General features: G+C 47.2%; 3 protein-coding genes across 14 annotated transcripts; 2 read left to right on the top strand and 1 right to left on the bottom strand.

The window, feature by feature from the left end:
- Positions 1–3,550: 3,550 nt before the first annotated feature.
- flap (flapper) lies at positions 3,551–11,442 on the top strand. Of its 4 annotated transcripts, XM_017241279.3 has the most exons (5): positions 3,554–4,106; positions 8,045–8,299; positions 8,726–9,956; positions 10,231–10,832; positions 10,890–11,442. In XM_017241279.3, the coding sequence occupies exons 1-5, from the start codon at positions 4,019–4,021 to the stop codon at positions 11,312–11,314; spliced, it is 2,601 nt and encodes an 866-aa protein (XP_017096768.2). In that variant the 5' UTR covers positions 3,554–4,018; the 3' UTR covers positions 11,315–11,442. The 4 variants fall into 4 exon arrangements, with proteins under 4 accessions (XP_017096771.2, XP_017096770.2, XP_017096768.2 ...); XM_017241282.3 differs by lacking the exon at positions 8,726–9,956 and having other exon boundaries at positions 3,551–4,106; positions 10,659–10,832; XM_017241281.3 differs by lacking the exon at positions 8,726–9,956 and having other exon boundaries at positions 3,551–4,106; positions 10,284–10,832.
- A 244-nt stretch (positions 11,443–11,686) lies between these two features.
- On the top strand, positions 11,687–19,620 carry LOC108125009 (outer dynein arm-docking complex subunit 4). Of its 8 annotated transcripts, none has more exons than XM_070279002.1 (11): positions 12,226–12,608; positions 12,662–12,743; positions 12,809–12,890; positions 13,393–13,514; positions 13,563–13,644; positions 13,710–13,818; positions 14,201–14,463; positions 14,513–14,594; positions 14,662–14,770; positions 15,791–17,283; positions 18,861–19,617. In XM_070279002.1, exons 10-11 carry the CDS (start codon positions 17,155–17,157, stop codon positions 19,539–19,541), a joined length of 810 nt encoding a protein of 269 aa, XP_070135103.1. In that variant the 5' UTR covers positions 12,226–12,608; positions 12,662–12,743; positions 12,809–12,890; positions 13,393–13,514; positions 13,563–13,644; positions 13,710–13,818; positions 14,201–14,463; positions 14,513–14,594; positions 14,662–14,770; positions 15,791–17,154; the 3' UTR covers positions 19,542–19,617. The 8 variants fall into 8 exon arrangements, 7 of the variants coding, with proteins under 7 accessions (XP_070135107.1, XP_070135105.1, XP_070135106.1 ...); XM_070279003.1 differs by having other exon boundaries at positions 13,339–13,514; XM_070279001.1 differs by having other exon boundaries at positions 13,315–13,514.
- A 551-nt stretch (positions 19,621–20,171) lies between these two features.
- Positions 20,172–24,946, bottom strand: Synj (synaptojanin). Of its 2 annotated transcripts, none has more exons than XM_017241292.2 (4): positions 24,874–24,946; positions 22,715–24,300; positions 20,437–22,649; positions 20,172–20,373 (listed from the first exon to the last, which is right to left on the bottom strand). In XM_017241292.2, the coding sequence occupies exons 2-3, from the start codon at positions 24,176–24,178 to the stop codon at positions 20,451–20,453; spliced, it is 3,663 nt and encodes a 1,220-aa protein (XP_017096781.2). In that variant the 5' UTR covers positions 24,179–24,300; positions 24,874–24,946; the 3' UTR covers positions 20,172–20,373; positions 20,437–20,450. The 2 variants fall into 2 exon arrangements, with proteins under 2 accessions (XP_017096781.2, XP_070135101.1); XM_070279000.1 differs by lacking the exon at positions 24,874–24,946 and adding an exon at positions 24,625–24,809.
- Positions 24,947–25,756: the final 810 nt, after the last annotated feature.

Below are 25,756 nucleotides of genomic sequence, written 5' to 3'. Positions count from 1 at the left end.
AAAGCCCCGTAATCTAAAAAGAATGAGAAGATCAGAAAACAGTGTTGTAAAACAAAGTATAACTCATTTTACATGTACTTTACATGTATTCTTTTTTGTTGGTGTGGCAACCACCATTTTATCCATATCCCAATTTTAAATCTTTTGAATATTTATCATTCTGGGATATCAGAACATAAAAGCCGATTCCCCCAAGGTAACCCTTATCCTAACTCAAAAGCCAACTTCTTCCCAGCTTTCAGAAAAGGCAAAATTCGTAAATAAAAATATCTGGGAGCATTTGGTGCCCAATAAGCTGGAATAACGGTCTAAAAATAAAAACAAACTTAATTAAAGTCGCTTATCTGCCAGCTTATCAAATTAGAAAAATAAAACTGAACAGCCAAGGCTGGTAAAAAGGTCAAAACATATTCTGCGCACTTCTTGAACTTAATCTACTTAGAGCCGTTCTGGTTATTCTTGACTTTCTTCTGTCACCGCAGATCGGATCAGGGAGATTATGTGTGAACGCTCGATTATGGGAAAAACCCCCACGCAAATTGGTAGAGCAAAGACACCGTAGACCAGACAGAATATTAATTTATTTTCGCTGATTCTCGACTATCTTGTTTTTATCATTATTGTGTTGTTATTTTGCCTCCGGGTATTTTGGGGTTTTGTTTCAATGGACCGTCATATATTCTCCGCTCAAGAATGAGTCAGATCGCTGTGAATCTGACGAATGCCAGCGGATTTTATTAATGAAAGACCCATCCCGTATTGGAGAAAAAAAAAACCCGATGCACGTAGCCAGTTGATAAAACACTAAAATCAAAATTTGTGTTAAGGTCACGGTGACCAACAAAAGCGTATTTATGTTTTACATGCATCGGTGTGTGTGTGCCGATGTTGGTGCTTTTTTTTATAGTTGTTGTTGTTAACGCATTTTTCAATATTTTTGCAATAAAAATTGTGGTGTTTTTTTTTTACAGAAGATGCTCCTCCTATGGTGTTGTTGTCCGAACCAACTGGTTCAGCATTCAAAATGCAAACTGGTCGCCGAGTCGCTTCGTTTGAGTTTTTAACGCTTTTAGATGAGTGTTGATGTTTTTTCGAAAAAGACCTTTTCCATGTCGGCTGCATTCGACAAATTGCATTTTATTGAATTTTATTGATACGAAACTGGTTGCGAAATCGTTAACAACGTTAATAATTTGGCAAACAACAGTAATGGCTCATGCTTCGTTTGGACTTTTGTGGGAAAGGAATTCCTGAAAATAAACAAAAAAGTTGTTTGTTTAGGTCTTGAAATTATGTCTTAAAATTAATCAAAACATTCGCTGGGAAGGAAAGGCATGTGATTCACACTTTATTTTCATTTTGATAGACCGTAATACTCGAAAGACCTGGTCTGGTCTGGGATCACATTCAGCAAACTGTAAATCGGATTTCGCGGAGAGGAAACCGTTGGAGTGTTATGTGACATTAATGATTATAAACAATTACTATAATGCGGCGCTTAGGGCGAAGGGTCGCGGTGTTTTGGTGGTGTTGCGGCGCTGGGGTGTCGTTTCCCAACTGATTTTGGGCCCACTCTATTAAAGAAAATAGTAAATAATACTTGGATATACACTATTCAGCCCATAGTTGCCGACTCTGACTCTGCGTTTTTCGCGGCGACTGAGGTGCCAGCGTGTGGCCATTGTTGCCGCGTGAAAGAAACGAGACGAAATGTATAAAAACGTTTGTTTTCGTAATACAATTTTGATGGCTTCTTCGACGCCGGAGCCACCCATTGATGGGCTTTGTTTCAGCCGCAGCCCGATCTCTTTGTGCGCCTCCCTAAGCGATTTGATTTATGAACTGGAGCTGGAGCTGGAGGGAGGCCCCAGCCAAGAGCTACTGTTGGCCATTTGGCGGGATCGCCCATTTGGCAATGCCTTTGTTGTAATTGTAACAATAATAGCAGGCGAAGTGCTTAAGCTCCGGAGAGGGGGAAATCATTGGCATCAGCAGGGGCTTTCCTAAGCCCCCAAAACCCCCTCCTCATGACTACGAACTATGTACGTCCATTATAACGCTAGGAAACTGGCTCTTTGATAGTCAAAAGCCAAATGCCGGCAAAAATGCTCAAATGCGGAACCAATAAGCTGACATAATTTCTTGTGATGGGCGAGAAATAAAAGTTTTGCTCGAATCCAAATGGTAATTACATTCCAGAGACATCTCCGAGTTATGGTCACGGTTGGACGGTCTTTGGACGCGATCGTTAAGGGATTAAATCCAAGAGACTATGCCACGAGATGAGTGAAGAGATGATTTCTCAAGGACGTCGTACTCGATGACATCGAATATTAACCCGAATATTCCTCCGAGCAGTCTCTCAGATCGCTGACCGCTGACAGCGCCATGTGACAAGATGGCAAGTTGACAAGTTGGGGATGATCTAATCACCGGATCGCCGACCGAAATGCCAAAAGTTCATCGATCACTGACATCGGAGCAGCCTCACCGGAGCATCTTCATGGATCTCCCCCAGAAAGTCATAAAGTCTGATCGATCGGTTCTGACTCAGATCCGTCGAACTTTCAATTCAATACAAGGCGACAGGCTGTGTGTTTGTGTCAACACGGGGCGTTCAAAGTCTTCCGAAAATATATTCTTCAAAATATTAATGAGATCTCGAAGCTAGAGAACTTGCCGGATGGGAACAGGATCTGCGAATCTGTGACATATTAGCCGTATAACTTATGCATTGTTAGCATAATACTTGTCGAAAATCAAGCCAAACCTGTCAAAATAAACAAACCGAGCCGAGCACGTTCGTTTTCAATATTGTAGATTTGAATTTCGGTTTTCTGTGTGTTTAATTTATGCAAAAGCTGTGTCTATTCGGGGAGCCTCTTAGGCTGGGGCTATTGTCTTGTAAATTGAAGGGGAAAAGCAGGAATGTTAGCCGACTGTTACCTGAATGTTACGGATAACCCTCTGGGGGCTAAGGAGTCAGCTTTGAAGATTATCTCCTTCCTTAGAGAAGTTTCTAGGAAACTTGACCAACAAAAAGGGTAGGGGCTTTCTTCCACATCCACAGTCTCTATCTTGTCTCTTAATCTTTAATTGATTTGCTATGTTTTTAGCCAGAATCAGATAAGGCTTTTAGAGGGTTAAGAGCTGGATGCGATCAGGGGAAGTTGCTGACCTTGAACGGCATTGGCAATGCGTCAATGCTGTGGGGACAGACCAGTATGCAAAAAATTGTGAATTCCAGGGGCAATTATAGTAATTATTTTACTATTTTTCCGGCGAGGGTGTAGCTATAACTTTCCCAAAACAAAATTAGAACCGGAGAGAGCGTGAAAGTGTCTGAAAAATATTTTCTTACCTTCTAAGTTAAGCATTTCCTTTGGTTGTTTACCTGGGAGGCTGTCTCCGCTGCCGACTTGCTCCGTTGATGGTGTTGCTGCTGCTGCTGGTGTGCTGCCAGCGTGAGCAGCAGCGTCACCGCCAAGCCGCAGCCAAGTCGAGCTCCAAGCTGGGGAGCGTCGCCAAGTTTATTGAAAGCGCAGAACCCGTGAGCATCGGACGTGTTTCGCTCGAGCGCATCTTTCTCTCGGTCCGCCTCCGACTTCGATCTCTGAACCCGCGATCCATCCGCGTCTTCGCGCCCCCTCTCGGACCAGCACCCAGCCCCTCCCCCAGTGGAATATACAATATTTTGATGCCCCTGCCAGCAGTTCGAATCGTGATATCGTGCGGCTTTTCGATTGAGAAAAGGCGGTGAAAATATTACACATTTTAGTTGTATTTGGCAAGAGGCTGTAGCGCTGCTGTCGCGCTGCGATTTTGTCATCGACGCGATCATTGTTATTCTGCTCCTACGCGATAATTATTCCCAACTCGTCGCGGATCTTTGGGCAATGCCCAATTCTATATTTTTGATTGCGTGACAAATTCAAAACAAAAAATAAATAAATACAAAATAAAGGCGCAAAATAATAAGAAGCTGAAATAAACACAAAATATAAGCTCACCCACGAAAATGCAGATCGATTCGCAGCCACGCAGGCGCAGTGGCTTTACCATTATTACGCTGCTGCTAATCATCAAAGCCGTAGCTGGAAGGCCTGGTATAAAAAAAAAAACTAAACACTAAAAAAATTCCAAATCCAAAAAAAAAAAAAAAATTGCAATTACAATGGCGATTGCATTATCGGCATCGCATTCAATTTGCACCAGCATGCGAGTCCGATACTTGATCTGCGATCTGCGATCTGCGATCTCTTTCGCTTTCTTTGTCTTTATCTCTTTCTATTGCGGTCTACCGTCTTAAATGTTATGTGTTATGTGTGCTTATTACGTGTTCAGAGCCCAAAGGGAAGCCTAAAGTTGGTGGTTCGAGCCTTTCACTTAAGAGACTTGAAAAAATTTACAAGTTTTTACAAAAACTAAAAAACACAGTTCTTGAATCAGAACTTAAGGCTTCTTTTTGGTCTTAAATGTAACTAATTTTACGTTCTTCCCCTGCCCCAACTAAGTCCAAACCCAGTCCCCTCCTTACCTCCATCTCTGTCAAAATCTGTTAGAAAATCAGCACCATACTCACCCATTCACTTTGAAAAGCACTCAACGCACCTGATCCTCACTTGCATTTGCATTCTCACTCAGAAAACCCCTTGGCATCTGTGATCTTGACCCACATCCGCAGGGAGTCAAGTGGTATCCCCCCTCGTAATGACACAGTCAGAAAAAGGGGGGTATTGGTAGAATACTGGTATTATCAGTGGGTTTCTGAGGGCTTTCAGATTTTTTAGAGTGTAGTATTGAATTTTCCCAGGGGCTGCCCACAGGCCACTGGCCAGTCCGGAGGGTAAATTAGTGCAATTAGCCTTCGTTGGTCAAGTGGCTCATAACTGCCGCCTTAAGCTGTTGTTGTTTGACAAACAAAACCGAAGCTGGCGGGGATTGGGGCGCAGATCATTAAGTTTTGGGCTGAAAGCGAAATGAAATAGTCGCTGCAAAAACAAACACAAATGCGGTTCCCAAAGGCAAAGCCGTAAGAAAAACGAAACTCGAGAAGAGCCACAGCCGAAGAGGCCTCAAAGAAAAGCAAGAGCCCGTCGCAGTCTCCAGTCCCCAGTCCCCATAACACCAAGTGGGGGTTACGTAAGCGGTCTGGCGGATAACGTGACTGGCAAGGCTTCGACAAAGTCGTCTTCTCGTCTTCTGGGACAATGCGATCAATGGGTGGAGAGCCGGCGGTGGGGAGCGGGAAGCTAAACGACCTCCGGGACGAGCTCTCCTCCTCGCTGGTTCCTCCTCGACGGGGCTTCATGTAGTCTATAAATTAAGCGAGGTTTTTGTCAAGACGATCTGTTAACTAAGTTGTTTACACCAGCGAGAGGCATTGTTTTTGGGTCACGGGGCCACAAAACAAGAAGCTTCAAAAGAAAAAAAAACACACAAAAAATAATAAAGCTGAAGAAAACTGAAGGAAACCGAAGAATTTGTGAATGAAAAGCCCAGAAAACGGTGGGGCAATCTCGACACGGGGCAAAACCCATTGACCAACCACTAAGCTTAATTGGCCAATAACAATTATGGCTCAGGCCTCATTAAAGGCGACCACTTAAACCTATCTCCTTCATAGATACGGCTTGGACCTAATACAGATCCATTAGGCTGCCCTGGCTGCTCGATTTTCGGCAATCAATGAATCCAATCCGTCAAAATGAATGAACCCAACCACCGTACGTGATAATTAACAAATTCGCATGGATCTGAAAAGCAGGGATTGCTTGATTTATGATCCGACTTCGGATCGACGTTATTAAAACACAATGGGATATCAACACGCTGCGGTTATATATAGATGAAGATATGTTCAGCGCTAATTTGATTTCGAAACTGATTTCAAAACGCTGGCAAATTCCTCAAAACAAGCCGCCGCCGACAAAGGGAAGACATCCGTTCTAAATCATAAATATTTATGCATATCTTGGTTTATATAGAAGATTTGATTCTTTGGCATTTGTGAGACATTTATGATCGTATAATCATATTGATTTTGGCGATTTCAAGTGCAATAAACACGCTCCAAGTATAATTTACAAGTTCGATGGCGTTTTTGGCACATTTCGTTAGTCGCAGCGTGGCGTGGGCCGAGAGCCCAATAAGTCGATAACTCAAGGCCCAGAGATTAATAAAAATCCATTAAAATTTTTTGCTGATTCCCGCGAAGGTTGGCCAAGCACAGAAACATGTCGAAAAATTAAGGAGAAGATGGTAAACAAACTGTAAAGTTGGCAAGTGCAAAATGTTTTTCGTCAGAAAAGCCCCATTGTCTTTGTGGTGGGTGCAGATGATGTCGTGAAGCCGTCAATCAATTAAAAATTAAATTAAATAAACATAAACACCGATGGAGATGTACAAGTCGATGGCGATGGCGATGGCGTTGAAGATGGAGATGGCGTTAGAGACAAGCAAAATTAATTGGCCTGAACTTGAGCGGAGTCCAAGGCGGAAGTGGGGGGAATTTCAATTATTTTGGCATTATCCGAAATCACTGGAAGGGGCCCCCAGCCGTGACTGGGTATCTGGCCGGGCCATCTCACTATCCCCGCTGGGCATTCATATTTATGAGTTGCAGGCGAAAGTTCAGGGGCTTCCTGACCGGCCCAGCCCGTCGCGGAATGCAAATTAGGCGGCCGCTTATGGCCATAGAATATGGAGATATGCACATGTGCTCGCCAGCCGGAACTGAAACTCAACTCGACTTGGCTAATTCAAAGCAACGCCCATCGCCATCTCGGCTTAGTCACATTCTAGTTGGCCGGCGATTGGCAGAAGTCGCATTACCAGATAGTCGCCCCTGATTAAAATACCCATCCCGTATAGCCCAGTGAGCAAATTATTCAGTTATTCCGCTGTAAACAGGAATCAAGGCGCAAAAATCACAAATCTGGAATCAGAAGCTGGCTGAGAACCTTACCCGTACTCTGCCATTATTAATTATTCGCACTCGGCACGAGCTTGGCGCAAATAACAAAATCGTTGTCAGTGCGATCATTAGCCATTAATTTGATTGTTGCTATTGTGATTGGGATTGAGATTGCGGTGGCCTGTCACATGGATTCCCCGACTCTCACAGACTCCCAGCGACAGAACAATGAGTGTCGCTGGCTGTGATAAACCCCAGTCACTAATTGCAATATGCGTTTCACGACTGTAAGACAAGCTAAGGTTAGATGCCGGCTGACATTCGGGCTGACATTGATAGAGGTTCGTAGTCCCCAAAAATTCCAGACTCCCTTTGGGGTAAAGTTGTTTGTTTTCAGATGTTAATTGTTGCTTATTGATTGAAAGCCTGGTCAAAGTTAGTACTAGCCTGTAGCCCTTTTGCCCGAATCCGTTGGGCGCCAAAAACAAAAGACTTAGGCAACGAACTTGATGGCCGCACACCTGTCACACCCACACAATCACCACAAACACACGCTCATGCATTGACTAACCGCCCGGGTAGCTTTTTAAATTGAATTTTATCTGGTGGCAGACCTTTGTGTAACTAACAGTAACCCCACTACACACTGGCCGCACTCACAACACAACAATAATGGCAGCAGCAGCAGCAACAGCAGCTGCGGCAGCATCCAACATTCAACATTCAACGACTCCCAACATCCGAGCAATGTATGGCCCATCTCAGTCAATGTCAATCAATCAGCCACTGCTGCCGGGGCAGCCAAATTGCCCAAGAGCCGCCCACGGCTGCCTCATCTGTCACCCAGCTACCAGCATCTACTGCCACACTCCATACACTCGAGGAAAACAGTTGAAACACTTGTGTGGCCTGAGAAAATAGCAAACGAAGCTTAGACTTGATTTGCCGTTGAGCTGCACAGTATTTCGAATCTGATCCATCCGAGTGTCCATCCTGCGCCCCATCTAACTTCTTCTTCATCCTCCACTCTAATCTTCGACTGTCACTTCCGCTTCCACTTGCCTTGCTTTCCGAGTGAATCCAAGAAGCTATAGCCAGAACATTCTGCTACCCTTCTGCTCCAAACAGATGTGCGGGAGTCGCCCTTCGCCCGCAACCTGCAGCCGCCGCTGCTGCAGCAGGACGAGTCCTTCAACGGCGGAGGATCGTCGGGCAGGGCGGTGGACAGCTACGGCAACCCCATCGATGCCCTGCGGCCCATTGACACGCCCGATGGGCGCAAGGTGGTCAGTGCGCAGGGCGTGCAGTTCGAGATACCCACCTACGCCTCGGGCATCACGGAGATCCGGCGCCCGGCCGATGATCTGCTGCCGCCGCACATTGGTGAGTTAGCCAACGACGGCAAAGGTGCCCGCAACGGCACCAACGAGGGACCCCCAAAACAGAGACCAAGGACCGAAACAAGCACAGACACTCCACTGACACCGCACACGAGTAGTTCTCCTAGCCGTAACTCTAGTAGTAGAAACAGCACCCGCACCGCACTAGCAGCACCTCCACCCATTGCACCCACTAACAACAAGCTGGCCAAGCGCGACTCGCTTGGCGGCCAGTTCCCCATTGCTCCACCCAGTAACCACCACGTCTCGCCCCCCTTTTCCCTGATCAAGTTGAATCCCTTCGAGAATGGCGACTCGCCCATTACCCAAATCGGTTCCGGCCCCAAACCCGCGCCCTGTCCTGCTCCCTCTCCCAACGCGAATTGCCCGAAATACTCAACTCCGAATCCGAATACTCCTCTCCAACCAGATGCCATCGCTGTGGGCCTGGAACCCAGCTCCGATCCGAACCCGAATCCGAGTCGGAACTCATACTCTGGCACAACATCAGCATCTGCACAAGCACCAATTCCAGCCACATCACTAACACCGCCCCACCTTGAACCATTACCCGACACAACGACGCATGCGGATGCGGATGCTGTTGTGGAGGTGGAGCAAGCTCACCTGGTGCCACTCGCCCAGCAACAGCGAGAGGAAAGCGTCCAGGACCTGCAGCTGGTCAGTGGCTCGCTGCCGGACTACCTCAAAGAGCTTCAGCGCCAGGATCCCGACATTGATGGTCCCGTCCCGTGGAAGCCAGCCGAAGACGGAGCGCCTCTGAGCGTGATTGCCTGGGACCTGCTGCCGCCGTATCCGGAGAAGGAGCCGGCAATCATTACGCAGGCGGAGCAACAGCCCGCCAAGCATGTGCAGGGCGTCGTCGATCCGGTTAGCCAGAACATTCGGATCAGTCTGAGCAGCGGCAGTGGCTTAAGTGCGGCGGAGCCACAGCCCCAAGGTCATCCGCCAGTGGAGCACGGCACCAATGCCCATGTGGGCAGCACCACGCCCAGCAACCCAGGACGTTTTCCCAACCGCCAACGCGGCACAGCCCACTACAGCACCACCCGAAGCAGCAGCACCACCCTAAGGCCAAGGACCACGACAACTACAACAGAGAGACCCACCACGACGACCACCACACCGCGAACCACCACAACGACTACGACGACCACCACTCCCAGGCCCAGCACGAGGGCCACAACAACGCGGGCCCCAACAACGAAACCCACTAGAGCCACAACGACAACCACCGAGGATCCCTCCAGCTTTTACCGCCTGGAAAAGGCCGAGGAGTATGCCTACACATTGCCGCCCTGGCTGCAGGAGGTGACCGATCCTGATCTGGACGTGGCCGTTACCTTCACGGTGCCCACCGACAACGATCAGTACAACCACACGCTGGCCAACGACCTGGAGCCGCCGTTCGAGCCATTCGTGGATCTGGGCAACATCCAGCTGACGCCTCCGCCCACAGTCGGGCTTCCGACGAGCACGGCGGCGCCGACAACGACACCTTCTCCATCTCCATCGACCACCACGAGCACCACTACCACCACCACCACCACCACAACTACCACAACCACCAGAAAACCAACCACAACAACGACGCAACGTCCCACTACGCTGCGTACCACCACCACAAATGCACCCACAAGGTTCGTATCAAAACTATAAGGCAACAGGGGAGCTCTTGTTTAAACGCTTAAGAGTCGGCAACCTCAGAGGTTCATAGATTTTTTAAAAGTAAAGGTTAGTCATTCGAGACTTTTGTGGAATATTTTAGAGAGTATACCCAGCAGACTTGGCTTCACGATTTGAATAAATCTGAATCCTCTAGAAGGTATTGGCGATTCTGCAAACGTTGAAACAAGATTCCATTTAGATAGTGTGGCTTATAGTTTTGAAACGAACCTTACCTCCCTCGCACAGCACTCAACCATCGCCACCGCCAGCCAAACTGATCACAACCACCCAACATGCAGATTTGCCGCAGCCGGAGAACGCAGTCGGAGCGTCCTCCACTCCGGGCCCTGTGGAAGCGAACCCCTTCGATTCGGCAACGATTCCAGCCTGGCTGCGGGACTTTGACTATCCGGACGTGGGCCCCGGCGTTCCCTTTAACCCAGACAACTTTGGATCCGGATCAGGAGCAAGCAGTACGCGCTCTCCCCCTACTCCTCCTCCCACCACCATCTCCTCCTTCTCCCACTCCTCAGCTTTTCCATCCAAAGTCACGCTTCCGCTTCCAGCAAGCAGCGAGGAGCCGCCGCTAGTGCTGGTGCCGCCCGCCGATCGCCCGGAAGCCAACCCAGAGTCTGGCTCCCCACTTCTGACCAACTCTGTCACGCCTTTTGCAGCCCGTCTGGATCCCCAGGCCTCCATCGGTTCACCCAACACCAATCCCAGTCCGAACTCCATTGGCGGAGAACAGTTCCCGCCCTTCGGCACCGCCGGCGGCAAGGTGGAGTACACGAAGAGCGACGAGGGCAAGGTGATCAGTACTCCAGTGGTCGCCAATAACCAGCGCAAAAGTGAGTCCGACTATCCATTGATCCTGACTCCATACTGATTTATTTCTGCATTCGCAGCCGAGAGTGCCACGCCCCCCAGCAGCAGCAGTAATAGTGGAAAGTATACGGGAGGATTCGGAGCCCCTCCCGGCCTTCTGAGGCCGCAATCAGCTTCGAACGCCGTATCAGGCTCAGCCTCGGGCTCTCAAGCGGACATATACGTGGCCGGAAACCAGCACGAATTTAGCCAAGTGGCGAAGGCCAATAAGGCGCGACCTACTGTTAATCCGGGCCGCTACACGGGAGGATTCGGTGCGCCCTCCGGCGTACTCGCCCCCCAAGCGGAGCCCCGCCCTTTCCAGCACCATTCCGTGCAGCAGCCGCAGCACCAACTCCAGCAGGCGGCGTCTACGGAGCACAGGCAGCGGGAACAGAGTCGCTTCGGTGGCCCTCCGGGCATCCTGGTGCCCTTCGACAACGTCCAACGCACCGGGGGGCAGTAGTCGGAGTAGCAGGAAGGAAAGAGTCCTCCCGATGCAGTCGTAGTTGCCCGCAAGCACTTAAATTATTTGTAGCCCACGTACATGTACCTTTTGCCAAAATACTTATTCAATAAACCGCCTCAGAAGTATGGATATTTTTGCATTTCATATGGGATAGGGAAATAAGTGGGATTATAGGTGACTCTCAACGGAACCAAGGGTGGTCTATGTGGGTTTTTGATCGTAGTATGCCCCCAAAAGGACTTTATATTCGATCTTACCGTGTTTCGCTCAACAAAAACATGTGCAGTTCCTGTGATTGTACGCCCGAGAGGTGGACTAGGAGCTACTCCTCCATCTGCATCGGTGTGGGGCTTTTCTTCGTCTTAGTGGCGCTCCTTGATTGGATTTTCGGGGGGTTCCCGATGCAGTACATCTTTGTGCCTATGCTAGGCATCTCATATATGCTGGCTGGAATTTTTATGAAAATCGGCATGAATGCAGTGAGTCAGATATCTTTGATGGCTTTGATAATCCTTTATTAATCCTTATGAACAGTCTCGAAATACAGGAAAACAAACGGATTTTCGTGATAGGAAAAATGCTGAGCTACTTTCTGCCAATAGCTTTTATTTCCTTGATATTATTTCTAGGTAAGTACTATGATACTATTTTCTGTATCGTTTTTTTAGTACTATTTCTTTTTCCACCCAGTTATTCATATAATATTCATGAGCCACGTGTGTAACTATAAGAAAGAATTTTGATATTGGATAGTGAAAATTCTGTGAGCTAATAGTAATATATTTAAATCTTTGAAGTGTATACCCATAAGTAGATCGCATTTAATAAAATATAATTAAAATGGTTCGTGTTCTAGAATTATTTCAATTCCTCAGAATGGTGACGTTGGTGAGATATTTTAAAGATCGAAGTTCACTTTTCTGTCAGAACTTTACTTCAACATTCAGACTTCATTTAAATTCTGTCATATAATATCAGTCTAAATTATTTAAATTTTCTTAAAATGTGCAACAAAAATCCTCCACCAGAAAAATGGACACTTATTTATTCAGTAATCTGCATTGTCGTGGGTGTTATCCTTTCTTTAGTCTTTTTTTATTTCGGGCTTGAAGAACAAGCAAAGGTCGATAAACTGAAGCCATTCATGGATGTTGTCTACGCAGTCGGCGTTAATCCTTACGCGAAACAATACAAAAAGTCCCAGGCTATAGCCGCGGTCTGCTTCACAGGATGTGCCTGCTCCATCCTATATGTTTTCGCCGGGACATGTATGCTGGTCGGAATGGAGATTGTAAGTCTATTGAAAAAGCTCCAAAAACCTTTCATTTAGTCATTGGTTTACAGAAAAACAAAATAATTTTTATGATTGGAAAAGTGTTGAGCTACTTTCTCCCTTTATTTTCAAGTCCAGCTGTCGTTCTACTTGGTAGGTGGTTTTCTTATACTTGAATACCCACATATATCTAACTAATATTTTTATTTGAAAACCAGTTGTTCACATAATATGTATCCTTCAAATTTGCAAATATGTGAAAAATACGTTTTAATATAAGGGGGCGGATGGAAAATTCAGGTGAGTTAAGCTTTAATCTTTCAAATTTGAAAGGGGTCCTCAAAAAATGCAGAAATAAAAACTTAAAAAATAATTTTTTATAGATTTTGATGCAGTGAATATAAGAAAGAATTTTAGTATTAGATAATAAAAATTCGGTGAGATACTAATATTATTATAATTTGAAGTGGTATACCCATAACTCCATCGAATATAATAAAATATAATAATATAAAATATATAATGTTCGATCGAAGTACCCAGTAACTTTAATTTTCCGTCAGATATTTACTTTAACTTTTTGAATTTACATAAACTCAGTCATATAATTTTTTCAACAAATATTTAAATGCTCTAAAAATGTGCGTTGAAGATCCTCCACCAGAACATTTGACACTTGCATATTCAGTAATCTGCATTGTCGTGGGTTTTATCCTTGCTATAGTCTTTATTTATTATGGGCTTGAAGAACAAAAAAAGGACGATAACATGAAGTCATACTTGAATCCACTCTACAACTTAGGCTTTCATCCCCACGCGAAACAATACAAAAAGTCCACGGTGATAGCGGTCTACTTCGCAGGATGTGCCTGCTCCATCCTATATATTTTCGCTGGGATATTTATGCTGGCCGGAATGCACCTTGTAAGTCTATTAAAAGATTAAAAAACCTTTTAAGTCTTTTGATTTCAGAAAAACAAACTGATTTTTATGATTGGGAAAGTGTTGAGCTACTTTCTTCCTTTATTTTCCAGTCCATCTGTCGTTCTACTTGGTAGGTGCTTTTATTTTATTTGAATACCGACATATATTTGACTAATCTTTTCATTGGAAACCCAGTTTTTCACCTATTATTCATCTGTAAAATTTATAAATATGTCAAAAATACGTTTTAATATTCTGCTTTGGGTATTATTTCGATTATAAAGGCGGCGGATGGAAAATTCAGGTGAGTGAAGCTCTAATCTTTCAAATTTGAAAGGGTCTTTCCAAAAATGCAGAAATAAAAACTTAAAAAATAATTTTTTATAGATTTCGATGCAGTAAATATAAGATAGCATTTTAGAATTAGATAATAACTAATGTTAATATAATTTGAAGTGGTATACCCATCGGTATATGTATGTATAGTGGTATATTCCATCGAATATAATATATTATTAAAATTTTACGTCTTCTTGAATGATTAATGTTCGATCGAAGTACCCAGTAACTTTATTTTTCTGTCAGATATTTACTTTATCTTTTTGAATTTACATAAACTCAGTCATATAATTTTTGTCAAAAATATTTAAATGCTCTAAAAATGTGCAACGAAAATCCTCCACCAGAAAAATGGACACTTGCATATTCAGTAATCTGCATTGCCGTGGGTGTTATCCTTGCTTTAGTCTTTATTTATTTTGGGCTTGAAGAACAAAAAAAGGTCGATTACATGAAGCCATACATGAATCCTCTATACGACTTTGGCTTTAATCCTTACGCGGAACAATACAAAAAGTCCAAGGCGATAGCCGCGGTCTGCTTCGCAGGATGTGCCTGCTCCGTTTTGCATATTTTCGCTGGGACATTTATGCTGTCCGGAATGCAGCTTGTAAGTCTATTGAAAGATTAAAAAAGCCTTTTAAATCATTTGATTTCAGAAAAACGAACCTATTTTTATGATTGGAAAAGTGTTGAGCTACTTTCTCCCTTTATTTTCCAGTCCAGCTGTCGTTCTACTTGGTAGGTGCTTTTCTTGTATTTGAATACCTCCTCATATATCTAACTAATCTTTTCATTTGAAATCCAGTTGTTCACATATTATGCATCCTTCAAATTTGTAAATATGTGAAAAAAACGTTTTAATATTCTGCCATTCGTATAAATTCGATAATAAAGGCGGCGAATGGAAAATTCAGGTGAGGGAAAATTCAGGTCCGTCAAAAAATGCAGAAATAAAATCTAAACAATAATTGTTTATATATTTTAACGCAGATTGATAAAATATCGACAATTACAATTTTTTTAAGGTATTCCGCTCATGAATTTTTACAAAAATATAAACATCACTGAGGCCACATAATGCTCCCCATGAATTTTTTAATATTTCAAAATGGGTTCTTTAGAAAATTTGGCAAAATATCTGAAAAATAATTTGTTTCTAGGTTTTGATGCAGATTTATGGAGAATCGATCCACAAATCGTTTAAGGAATTCCGCTGAAGAATCGGATAAAAATTGGCAAATATACGGCCATCGCTGGGGACCATATACTGCTCCTCATGCATTTTTTTCAAAGGGGTCCTCCAGAAAATTTTGACAAAAAATTTGAAAAATAATTTGTTTCTAGATTTTGATGCAGATTGATGGAGAATTGATCCACAAATCGTTTAAGGTATTCCGCTTAAGAATCGGATTACAATTGACAAAGATATGGCCATCGCTGGGGGCCATATACTGCTCCCATGCATTTTTGGTAATTTTGAAGGGGACCCCTCAGAAAATTTGACAAAAAATCTGAAAAATAATTTGTTTCTAGATTTTGATGCAGATTGATGGAGAATCGATCCACAAATCGTTTAAGGTATTCCGCTTAAGAATCGGATGACAATTGGCAAAGATATGGTCATCGCTGGGGGCCATATACTGCTCCCATGCATTTTTGGTAATTTTGAAGGGGACCCCTCAGAAAATTTGACAAAAAATCTGAAAAATAATTTGTTTCTAGATTTTGATGCAGATTGATGGAGAATCGTTCCACAAATCTCTTAGAGAATTCAGCTCATGAATCTTATGATTATTGGCAAAGATACAGACCTCGCTTAGTGCCCATTTTTCCACCCGTGCTTTCCAAAGAGTTCTCTTATTAAACAAATATTTCCCCACTTGTCTAATCCAATATGCAAATAATTATATTACACATTCTTACGTATTTTTCAGATGTACGTGCAAGTGGCTTAATAAATTGATTAGTTTTGGAGCAATCGCATGCAGATTATGGGTACTCCTTGGGCCAACAGGTGGCTTAAGCTTGGAGCAGAGTCGATTAGGATCCAGAGGTCGTGTCTGGCAAATTGGAGTAGTCGTAAACGCGAAACGGCATTAGGGCCTGACATCCCTCCTCCTCCTCCGATGTTTTGGGGGGCAACTTGAGCAAATGCAAATATCATAATTCTCAACGGCTGTCGCTGGCAGACGGGGCGGAGGAGGGAAGCCGACGGGGAGGAATAGGCCACAAATGGCAGCCCCACCTCCAGCCATGGATGTGGAATATGAAAAGTCGGAGCTGGAGCCAGAGCCAGAGCCGGAGCCGGATCCACGGAGGCCACCGTTACGAGGGCAGGACAAATAAAATTGTTTCGTCACGCCACCGCGAAGGTTGCCAGTTGCTGCTCGAAATGATTCTGGTGCACGCAAGACCAAGAGGAACAAGAGCTCCCCTATAGCCTGCTCCACCTTTACGACCTGCTCAAACATCAAGCTTATTTATTTACTCTAAAAACAATACCGGAAAATTAATAGCAATTTGCTAGGTTCATAAATTTGTCGAAATAAATGTCCTTAACTGGGGAGACCCGCTTCACGAAATGGAAATGTTGCTGGATAGTGCATGGAGGGGTGGATGTTACATGTTAGACGTTAGATGGTGTGGTAGGCGGAGGGCGGTTCTTCGAAATGAGTTTCAGCTGGTGCATATCGATTGCCCGACTATAGACCCCTTGGCTTTGGCCTTTCCTTATCTTCCTGGGCCGGATGCGTGACTCCCGATTCCCACAGGAGTTTAATTTTGATGGCTCCAATTAAGTGCGTGTAAATGCGGTCTGCCCTCCCCTTTCCACGCCTCCTAAAGCAACTACACCTGGAGAAACTTTCTACAAAAGGCATGGAGCATGGAACCCGTCCTTTAAAACCTAGTAGATAGATGAATCATAGTTTCAAGGCATAGGCATTTTCTCCCCGTGTCCATAAGGGTTTGCCGAGTTATTAATGCAACTTTATTGAAGTTTATTGCTGCTTGTCAGCGCATATGCAGGCTGCGGTGGTACAAAGTAAAGAAAACTAAGTGGTGACTGCCTGGACGGGTGCCCCTAGCTTGGGGGGTGGTGCCGGATGGCTCAAAATCGAGTCCAAGTCGGAACAAATGCCAGACGAAGGCAGACAATTCAGTTGGCCAACGGCAAGCACCGCGAACAGACGTCGAACTTTTTATGGCGACCTGGTGGAGAGGCCCGAGCCCCGCCAAGGCACAAATCGGTAGTGATATTCGATAAGTGACAGAATCTATAAGCCGTACAGTATCCAAAATGCCGCGAAAGAAGCCAAAGGTGGACACTCTTGAGGAGATCGAGACCAGCATCAAGCTGCTCTGTGATCAGTCCAACAATCACATGAAAGTCCGGGCGTACGAGAAGGCTTTGTTCGGCTATAATCAGGTGGGTTCCAGAAACCAAAAGTGATTTCAAATCTATAGGTTTGACATAACTCTAAAGTGGATATAACTAAAAATAAACTATAAACTAAAAATAGAATGAAAAAATGTGAAAATATCTGATTATAATAATTAGCTCTGTCGGGGCCCCTTTCTTCTGAAACTTAGTTCTTTATTTTAAAAGATTTTCTATCATTAAATTAAGTCTTAGTTTTAATAATGGATGCAGGATTAAAAAGAATCTGTTGTTGCATAAATCTTTCAAACTACAATGATGCGCCACCTGGAGGGGTCTAGCAGTACTTGAGTTTTGTCCTGGCCATGGTTATCCTATCAAAAGCTCGCAAGCTCTAGCTTAAGCTTATCACAGTTTTGAAGTCGCCAACAGTTTTGAAGGACGACAACAGTTTGGAAGTCAACAGATCCTGTTTATACAGCAACGGTTGCAATAACAAAACTTCTCAGGGACGGTTCTAAAATGTTTGCAGGTTTAAGATGTTTTAAGTTTAAGATTATTATTTGAAATTAATATATATTTTTTATTCTATTAAGTTTTTAAAAGTTTTCTGTTTTCTGTCAGTTTTCTGTTATATTTTAGCACTTGTTTTTTTAACTTTCATTGAGTCCTTAATACTAAATAGCATAAAAGGGGCCTTAATAGTTTAGCATAGATCGTTAGGTTAGATATTTTTACTGATCTCTAAGATTCCAAGTCCAAGCCCAAGGTCATGACCCACATCGAGGCCAACACGCTTGGCGTTCGGCCAAAGCACCTGACACCTGATAGCTGATACCTCGCTCCTGGCACCTCGCACATGGTTGTTTGTATCGATTTCTAAGCCATTCACTTAGCCAGTTTCCTGGCAACAGAAAGGATTGCATTGCCAATTGCGCAAATCAATAGGTCTGAGCTCCGGTCAGTTGGAATTACGTACCAAGGATGTCGAACGTTCTGAACACGATCCTTGCCGTGGACAAGGAGCAGGAGCTGCTGCAGAGCTTCATTCGCACCGGCGCTGCGGCGGAGGAAGAGTCGCTCGAAGAGGGCAATCGCCGGTCCAAGGGTCGTTCCCACAAGACTCCAATCTGGGAGCGGCGAGACTCCACTGAGCGCGGTGGTCGGAACAAGGACGGCAAGAGCGGGGGCGGAGATGACGGAGCCGGAGGAGGTGCTGGAGGCGATGGTGGGGGCGGCAAGCGGGGCAACCGCATAGAGGCCGAGCTGCGGGCCGCCCGGAAGCGGATAGAGGAGCAGATAGCGAAAAAGAAGAAGCCCAAGGAGAACTTTGTGGACTTCTACACTGACAAGGATCGGGCGGCGGCCGTTAGTGCCGGAGCCTTCGACATCAAGCAAAGTCTGCAGATCAAGCAGAAGCAGGACCGGAACGAGGCGCTGCTTATTCCGGACGAGGCTGACATCAGTTCCGTCATCGCTCTGGGTCTCAAGGAGATCAAGAACGCCAATCCGGAGAACGCGATACATTTCTTCTGCAAGGTTCTAAGATCTTAAAGAGTTCCCATTCTATATAACCCCATCTCCTGGATAAAAAAACTAATCTTTGTTCCTTTCTTTTTTTCCAGGCCTTGGAACTGAATGCCACGGACATCAATGCTCTCATCTCACGGAGCAAGTGCTACCTGCTGCTGGGCGAAGCCTCCAAGGCTCTCCAGGATGCGGAAACAGCGCTAGGCGAGGAGAAGAACAACATCCGAGCCATCTACCAGAAGGCCGAGTCGCTCTACTATCTCGGGCAGTTCGAACAGAGTCTCATGTTCTTCCACCGGGGACTCCGTGCCCGTCCGGAGCTGGCCTCCTTCCGTCTGGGCGTCCAAAAGACCCAGGAGGCCATTGAGAACACCATTGGAACGAAGCCTGCCCCGGTGGCGGGGGCAGCCTCTGCTTCGGGCCAGAAGAGCGGCAAGACACGGCGGTCTGAGGAGGATACACCGAAGTCCCAGGCCGCTCCGGCCACCGGAAGCAGCGCCAGGACACGCCAGAAGCCAAGTCGAGCGGATTTGGAGCGTCGCAACGCCCGGAAGCTTCTGGGCGAGCTCTGCGTAGACAAGGAGTACCTAGAGAAGCTGCTGCTCCATCCGGACCTGGTGCGGGCGGACACCCACACCGAGAGCATATCCACCTATGCCCGCGAGGCCGTGGAGTTCCTCAACAAGAGGCAGGAGTTCTGGCGCCAGCAAAGACCCTGCACGGCGTTGCCCAACCACAAGAACCTGCCCCAGGATGCTCTGCCCAAGTGGTTCTAGAGGATTACCCTCTTCCACACACACCATACACACCTGTTGATGTTTTCCGTAAAGCTATTAAACTGTTGCCCCAATAACCAGATCCGACATCCGCTGCCGTTTTTATTTGAGTTGTACGCTAGTTGTTCTTTATTCGATTTGGGTTTGGATTTGGATTATTCCTTAGAGTAACTTTAACATTTTTAAACAGAGCAATTGCATTTTCTCAATTAGATTGATATATGTATGTATGTGGTTGGGAAACACAAGGGAAGGATGCTGAGGAGCCTCGACTCGACCGATTGCAACGACGATGTTCAACAGTGGGGAATAAATACATATAGTTTAATTTATAATTGTACATTAACAATGGATATATATTTATGCATATGCCTGCGGGCCGGGGGATCGGGGATCCGGGATCTGCTGTGTTGCCACTACAACGGTTACTGTGTGTTATTGCATAATTTGACTAGTACGACTATAATTCATTTAAACATTAGTTTATGCAAAGTAGAGATTTAATACTTTATCGCCTCCGTAGTTCCGTCCACGGCATATCCGGAGAAGTGAGTGGGGGTTGAGTACGTGTGGTGCCAGCATACAGGATACAGGCTACAGGATACAGGGTAAGCAGGACACAAAAACCAATTCAGTTTACTTTCCAATTTTGATTACAACTATAAACTCGCAAAACAAACGAAACAGGTAATACCCTATAGTAACATAGATTCCATCTAGAGTGCAGATATTGCCGCGGAGGGACCCTTCCTCCACGAGTGCCCAATATATTCGAGTATATTTAACATTAAATACAGCGATTCGGAATGCAATCGGCGTGCAAGTTAGCGAGCTGCAAAGGAAAGGATTCAGATGTTAGGATTGATGTTCAGGGATGACCTCTAACCTCACTCACCCTCATGTGCGTGCTCAGTTGTTGGCCGGTCTCGTTGGCAGCGGCGGAGCATTGCCGCTTCTATTTGGTATCGGTGGCGGGCCTCGCCGGTTTGGTAGCGGTGGCGGCGGACCCATGGGCGGCGCTCCCCCCATCACGGGCGGCGGTCCAGCTGGAGGCGGATGCCGGGGGGCAGGAACGTCCTCCTGGATCTCCTCGTAGATGTTGCTGGCCGTCTCGTAGGCGGTATCATTGACTGCCGGGGGCACCACCTGCCGTGTGGGCGTCGAAACAGGAGTAGCCTGTTGGCGTGGAGGAGTCGGTGGCCCGGATAGGACAGCTCCTGGCGGAGCCGCAGTAGTGGGCGAAGCCTTGCCCGAAGAAGAGGCGGACGAGCTGGCGGACACCGGCTCTGTGGGAGATTGCGACTTTGAGGAGGGAGTGGGCGTGGGTGCGGGAGTTTCCATTGCCGGCGGACGTGGCGGTGCCGCTTGCTGGGGCTGGAGAGGTGCCTGCATTTGAGGCTGCGGCGGCATCGGTGGCTTCGCCGGCTTGGGCACAATACTAATGACGCCGGCGTGGGGCAAGTGGCGTGGCGAGTTCTTTGGCGACATGGGCATGGGGGGACGAGCTGGTGGACGCGTCGGGGGCTGTTTGGGCCGCTGCGGCACCTCCGGCGTGAGGGCCTGCAATAGTTGAGCATGCTCCGAGGGATTGGCGCACAGCGGAATAGTGTTCGTGGTGCAGAGCTCGATCTCACTGTCCACCAGATGCTGCCAGTCGCTGGACTTGAGCTCCAGTATCAGCTCCAAGCCGCAGACCAGGATGCTTCGCTTGGCCGCCGCGTTGAGGGCTGATTCTCCGTCACGGAATGTTACCCACATGGTGTCCTCCACATAGCGCACCAGGGTGACCTCACCCATCTTGGACAGCTCGGCAATGAGGGCCGACATGACGTTCTCATCGTAGATCGTGGGCCCATCTTCTTCTCCGCCCGATGACTCCATCACGTGGACTACAATTGTAGAGTCCGGTGGTCCCAGATCGCGGATCACCTGCTCAAATACTGCCCGTCGCCGTTGCTGATCGATCTCCATGATCTCCGCATCGATGATTGCGATGACAGGCCTGTGATCGCTTTGCTTCAACTCCGATCGGCCGTAGTGAATCAGTTTCCCGGGATTCCATGCGCTGGCTGCAAAGTCTCCCTCGGCCAGGGCCTTCCGCCGGCGCCACAGCACACGGTCCGTCCAGGCCGGAGCACGCTGCTTCTCCGACGTGTCATAGTCGTCGCTGAACAGATCGTACTTGTATGTGGGATCGAATTCGATCTCGCCCTCGAGGAACTCGCCAAAGACGTTGCCCGCCTCCTGTTCCTTGCGCAGCTGGTCGGACTCCAGAACAGTGGTCAGATCTCCCGCGCGTATGGATTCCTTCAGCTCGTCTTTGTCCATGTCGATCCGGTAGTTGAAGTCTCCACACCAAAAGACCCAGTCGTGGGACTTCAAAGTCCGACCCATCGGGAACGCCAGCTTCCGGGTTATCTCAGCGTAGTCTGCATTCCGCTCCGCCACCTGTGACTGCCCGGCAGCGAAGTGGGCGCACACGAAGCACATGGAAGTTCCGTGCAGGACGAACCGTATGGCACAAGCACCCTTGTTTCCCGTGGCGCCACCGAGGCCAGTCTTCACACAGTCAATGGCCACGTCCCGGATATGGGGGGCATGCTCCGGACGAACATAGATGTAGAGGCAGACGCCCACCAGCTGCTGGTAGGTGAGCAGGACATAGTCATTGTCCCGCGAGATCGTCTTCTGCAGCTCCTCGGCCCACTGCTTTGCATTGTCCGTACTTGCGGCCATGATATTCGAGGCATTCAGGTCGACTATCTCCTCGAAGCCAATCGCATAGATGTCCACGGGGTGGTCGGCGTTCTCCGACGGATTGTTGACATCTACAAGGGCCTTGGAACGGGCCAAGGCATGGCAGTCCAGGAGCCAATCGGCCAGAGAGTCCTTGAACACGATGCTGCGGAAGTGCTTGCCTCCGTTCACGTTATAAGTACCTACGGCCACCCGGGCCATCCTGGGACGCACGTACTCCGTGTAGCGTCGGCACAGCTCTCGCAAGACGGTAGTGGGCGCGTGCAGCATGTTTGAGGGGAGCAGGATGCGTGCCCGGTCGGCCAGTTCGGAGCTGAGTGTGGAGCCCACCAGCAGAACGTCAATCGCTTCCTGTGGGTGATTAAAGCGATTTGAAAAAGGATATCTAGGTTGGATATCTAAACTGCACCACTTACCTGCTTGGAGTTGTCCAGCAGATTATTTTGAATGGTTCTCGCTGCGGATCTGGCTCCGTCCATCAGCTTTGAGCCGCCTTGAATAGCTCCTGTTCCGGCGTAGATCTTGCTCACCTCGTTGCCGTTGTTGATCCACATCTGGCGGAAGATCTCCTCGAAGCGCGAGATGTTCTGCTGTTTGCCGCCCATCTTCATGGCCTCCAGCTGCAGGCCCAGAGTGTCCAGCCCGAGGTAGGTCTGGACGCAATTGGTCCTGTCCAGACAGTCGAGGCAGTTGGTGCGCACCACTCCAAACTGCTCGCGCAATACCTGCCCGTTTGCCGAATGGAAGACACCGTAGTTGGCACCGCAAGCCACAATACGCTCCTTAAGCTTTGCCAGAGCCGAGAAGTTGCCGCCCCGGCACTCTTGGTGGTAGTCGAAGACCACATGCGGCACGTCCTTGTGGGCCGACATGCCGTGGTGGCGTTGGAACTCATTGCTCAGCATGGCCTCGCCCTCCTTGCTTCCAATCAGGGAGCTGCCCAGCAGGTTCACCACCGTCTGGTAACCATACCGCTGTCTCATCATGCTCATGTGGCGATCGAAAGCCGCGGCGGAGGTCTCGAATCCCCGCGACAGCTTCACCTTGTGCGAGCCCACCTGGACGCCTGGCTGTTCCCAAAAGAGCGGCACTGATCCGCGGGTCTGCACATAGCTGGTCACTTCGCCGTCCACATAAATCACCTGCTCCGTCTCCACGAAGTTGGCCACATAGCCCTCGTCGTTGGTACCGCGCACATTGAACCGCGTGCCGGCCCGTTCGCAGCTCAGCCGGGAAATGATGGCGGCCCGAGCCTGTTTGGCGCCGATGTAGACGGTACGCACCTCCACGGAGCCGCACATGGCCTGCAGCAGCCAGGACTGGCAGTCTATCCCGAAACGCATCAAGTGGATGTGCATCATTCGGTTCCAGAAGAAGCGATTGTCCGTCTCCGATGTCTGGTGGCGTCGCTGGGCACATAGCGTTATGTCAAACCGGGGGCTTGCAACGCCGGATGCCGCGCCCGATGCACTGGGGTTGGTGTGGGCGAAATAGAACGTCCCGGAGTTCAGGAGCTTGCGCACCTCGCTGATTTTGTCCTCGTTCGGGGCGGCGTTTTGCAGTGAGACGAACGTGGTCTGGGTGATGCGGAAGATCTCGACCTCGCCGATCTTGCCCATGGACACGCAGCCGGTAACCAGGACCAGGAAGAGCACTGTGCTCTCGCCGGCGTTCAGCTGCAGAGCTCCCAGGCAGCCGTAGGCGTCGCACACCTTGGTGTACTGCTTCCGAATGACGTCCGTCTCCTGCTGAGTGAGCAGCGCCACCGCGTGCGACTCGAACAAGATGCTGTCGCTCTTGTTCCGGTGCTCCAGGAGCACACTGTGCGGCGAGGGAGCTATGGATTTCTCCAGCACTCGGATCACCTTGGACATGGCCATCTTGGGGTCACTGGTTCTTGATTTCACTGGCTTGGAGTCTCTATTTCAGTAATTGGTAGCGGAGGTTCCTCTGATGGCTGCAACTCAAGTGGCTTTGGGGCTGCTCCGCAGGGCTAAGACATCTGTTGTAACAAAAAAAAGGGAGTCATCAATTGGGGGTGTATATTCCAAATGCTGATGGGACTTGGGTCTATCAGCTATCGTAAATTTTAAAACAAGCTTTATTTTATTTTAACAATGAAAGATTAGATTATACAACACTATCAGATAATCCTCCAATAACGATTATTTTGATAGCTATTGGCTTTGGAAAAAAAAACTTCAAAGAAGAGAAATATGAAACCTGGAAACTACACCGTTCTGGCGAAACACTTGTCCGAGAATTATCATTAAATTTTTGAGGGGGCTGCTAAAAATCAATAAACAACTATGAAACATAAACAAACCGACGGGCAAGAATTTTCCCAATATTTCCGCCTCCCACACTCAAGTTCACGTACACCAGTGCTCCCACTGATAAACACTATGCGCACTGTATGGATTTTTCACATGCAGCTGAGCGTGGGAAAACCACTTAAAATCCCGGCCAGAACAATCGGAGCCCAAGGCACAGACTTATTCCAGATATTCCCAAAGTTCTCATTGCCAGAAAGCGTTCCAAAAGTAGTTTTAGTGCACTTTTTATTGCCCAATACCTTTGTTTGAAATTTTATTGCGAATTTTTGCGGAGAGCTTTGCTAGTGGTGTGACCGCAAAAGCTTAGCCATGAAACGCCAGCGTCTATCGGCGCGCAGTGCGAGTTATCGATAGGTTTTTGGTGGTCTATATTTGAATGGCTATTCAAAAGAAATAAAAACCTATCAAGTGCCCTGTGCTGCTCTCAAAGATTAGGCCACTTGAAGATAATATAAGGCTAGTACAATGCCCGGCCATAGCTGAAATGTTTGTCATCTGGAAAAATGGGGGAGAGAAAGTATTATCTGAAAGACCGGAAAGAGATAGGGAGTCTTCGAGATTTCTTCGCGGGCTGCTCCAAGGCCGCTGGATGGGCGCTTCTCACGTGCACCCCATTTAAACTCCTCTATGATTGATTAGATAGCCGCAGGTTAATTGCCGACATTGGGGGAGTACGTTCCATATAATCTGAAAACAGAAAAACCTAAATGGTAAATCACTGACGATCCGCCGTGACTCACCCAGTGCCGTCTTATCAGGAACCCGAGACCCATTATACATTTGCATTACACACTGAGTACACATAAACGTTGATTATGTTTTCTTGTCGGTTTTATTATTCAAAGAATTGTACTTATTTTAGTCAAAAGAGTGTATCATAGTTTTAGAGAGCTCGTCAGAACAAAAACTTGAAGCTCATACGATTCTCAACCCAATTCGATTTAAGTTGGCAAACGAATTTATTTTTTATCTAATCAATTAACTTAAAAATTGAATGGAACGCAGTGATAAGGGTCTTTAGATTTGCATAATTCCCACCTGCCAGAGATAGGGCGATGGGTGTTTTCCAGGTTAGATTCCGGAAAAGTTTACCGCTCCCCACAAAGCACGTCATTTGTTTTA

This window comes from Drosophila bipectinata, chromosome 2R, assembly GCF_030179905.1.
Source record: "Drosophila bipectinata strain 14024-0381.07 chromosome 2R, DbipHiC1v2, whole genome shotgun sequence".
In the NCBI taxonomy this organism is placed as follows: domain Eukaryota; kingdom Metazoa; phylum Arthropoda; class Insecta; order Diptera; family Drosophilidae; genus Drosophila; species Drosophila bipectinata.
This window is presented reverse-complemented; position numbering and strand designations above follow the sequence as displayed.

What these genes read in the sequence shown, in the direction of transcription:
- flap (XM_017241279.3), top strand. Translation starts at nt 4,019, where the DNA reads ATGCAGATCGATTCGCAGCCACGCAGGCGCAGTGGCTTTACCATTATT. An exon ending in TCTGCTGCCGCCGCACATTG is followed by an intron (nt 8,300 to 8,725) that starts GTGAGTTAGCCA and finishes CTCTCCAACCAG; the next exon opens with ATGCCATCGCTGTGGGCCTG. An exon ending in CGCCAATAACCAGCGCAAAA is followed by an intron (nt 10,833 to 10,889) that starts GTGAGTCCGACT and finishes CTGCATTCGCAG; the next exon opens with CCGAGAGTGCCACGCCCCCC.
- LOC108125009 (XM_017241295.3), top strand. Translation starts at nt 18,220, where the DNA reads ATGTCGAACGTTCTGAACACGATCCTTGCCGTGGACAAGGAGCAGGAG. An exon ending in CGATACATTTCTTCTGCAAG is followed by an intron (nt 18,775 to 18,860) that starts GTTCTAAGATCT and finishes CTTTTTTTCCAG; the next exon opens with GCCTTGGAACTGAATGCCAC.
- Synj (XM_017241292.2), bottom strand. Translation starts at nt 24,178, where the DNA reads ATGGCCATGTCCAAGGTGATCCGAGTGCTGGAGAAATCCATAGCTCCC. An exon ending in TGCTGGACAACTCCAAGCAG is followed by an intron (nt 22,650 to 22,714) that starts GTAAGTGGTGCA and finishes AATCACCCACAG; the next exon opens with GAAGCGATTGACGTTCTGCT.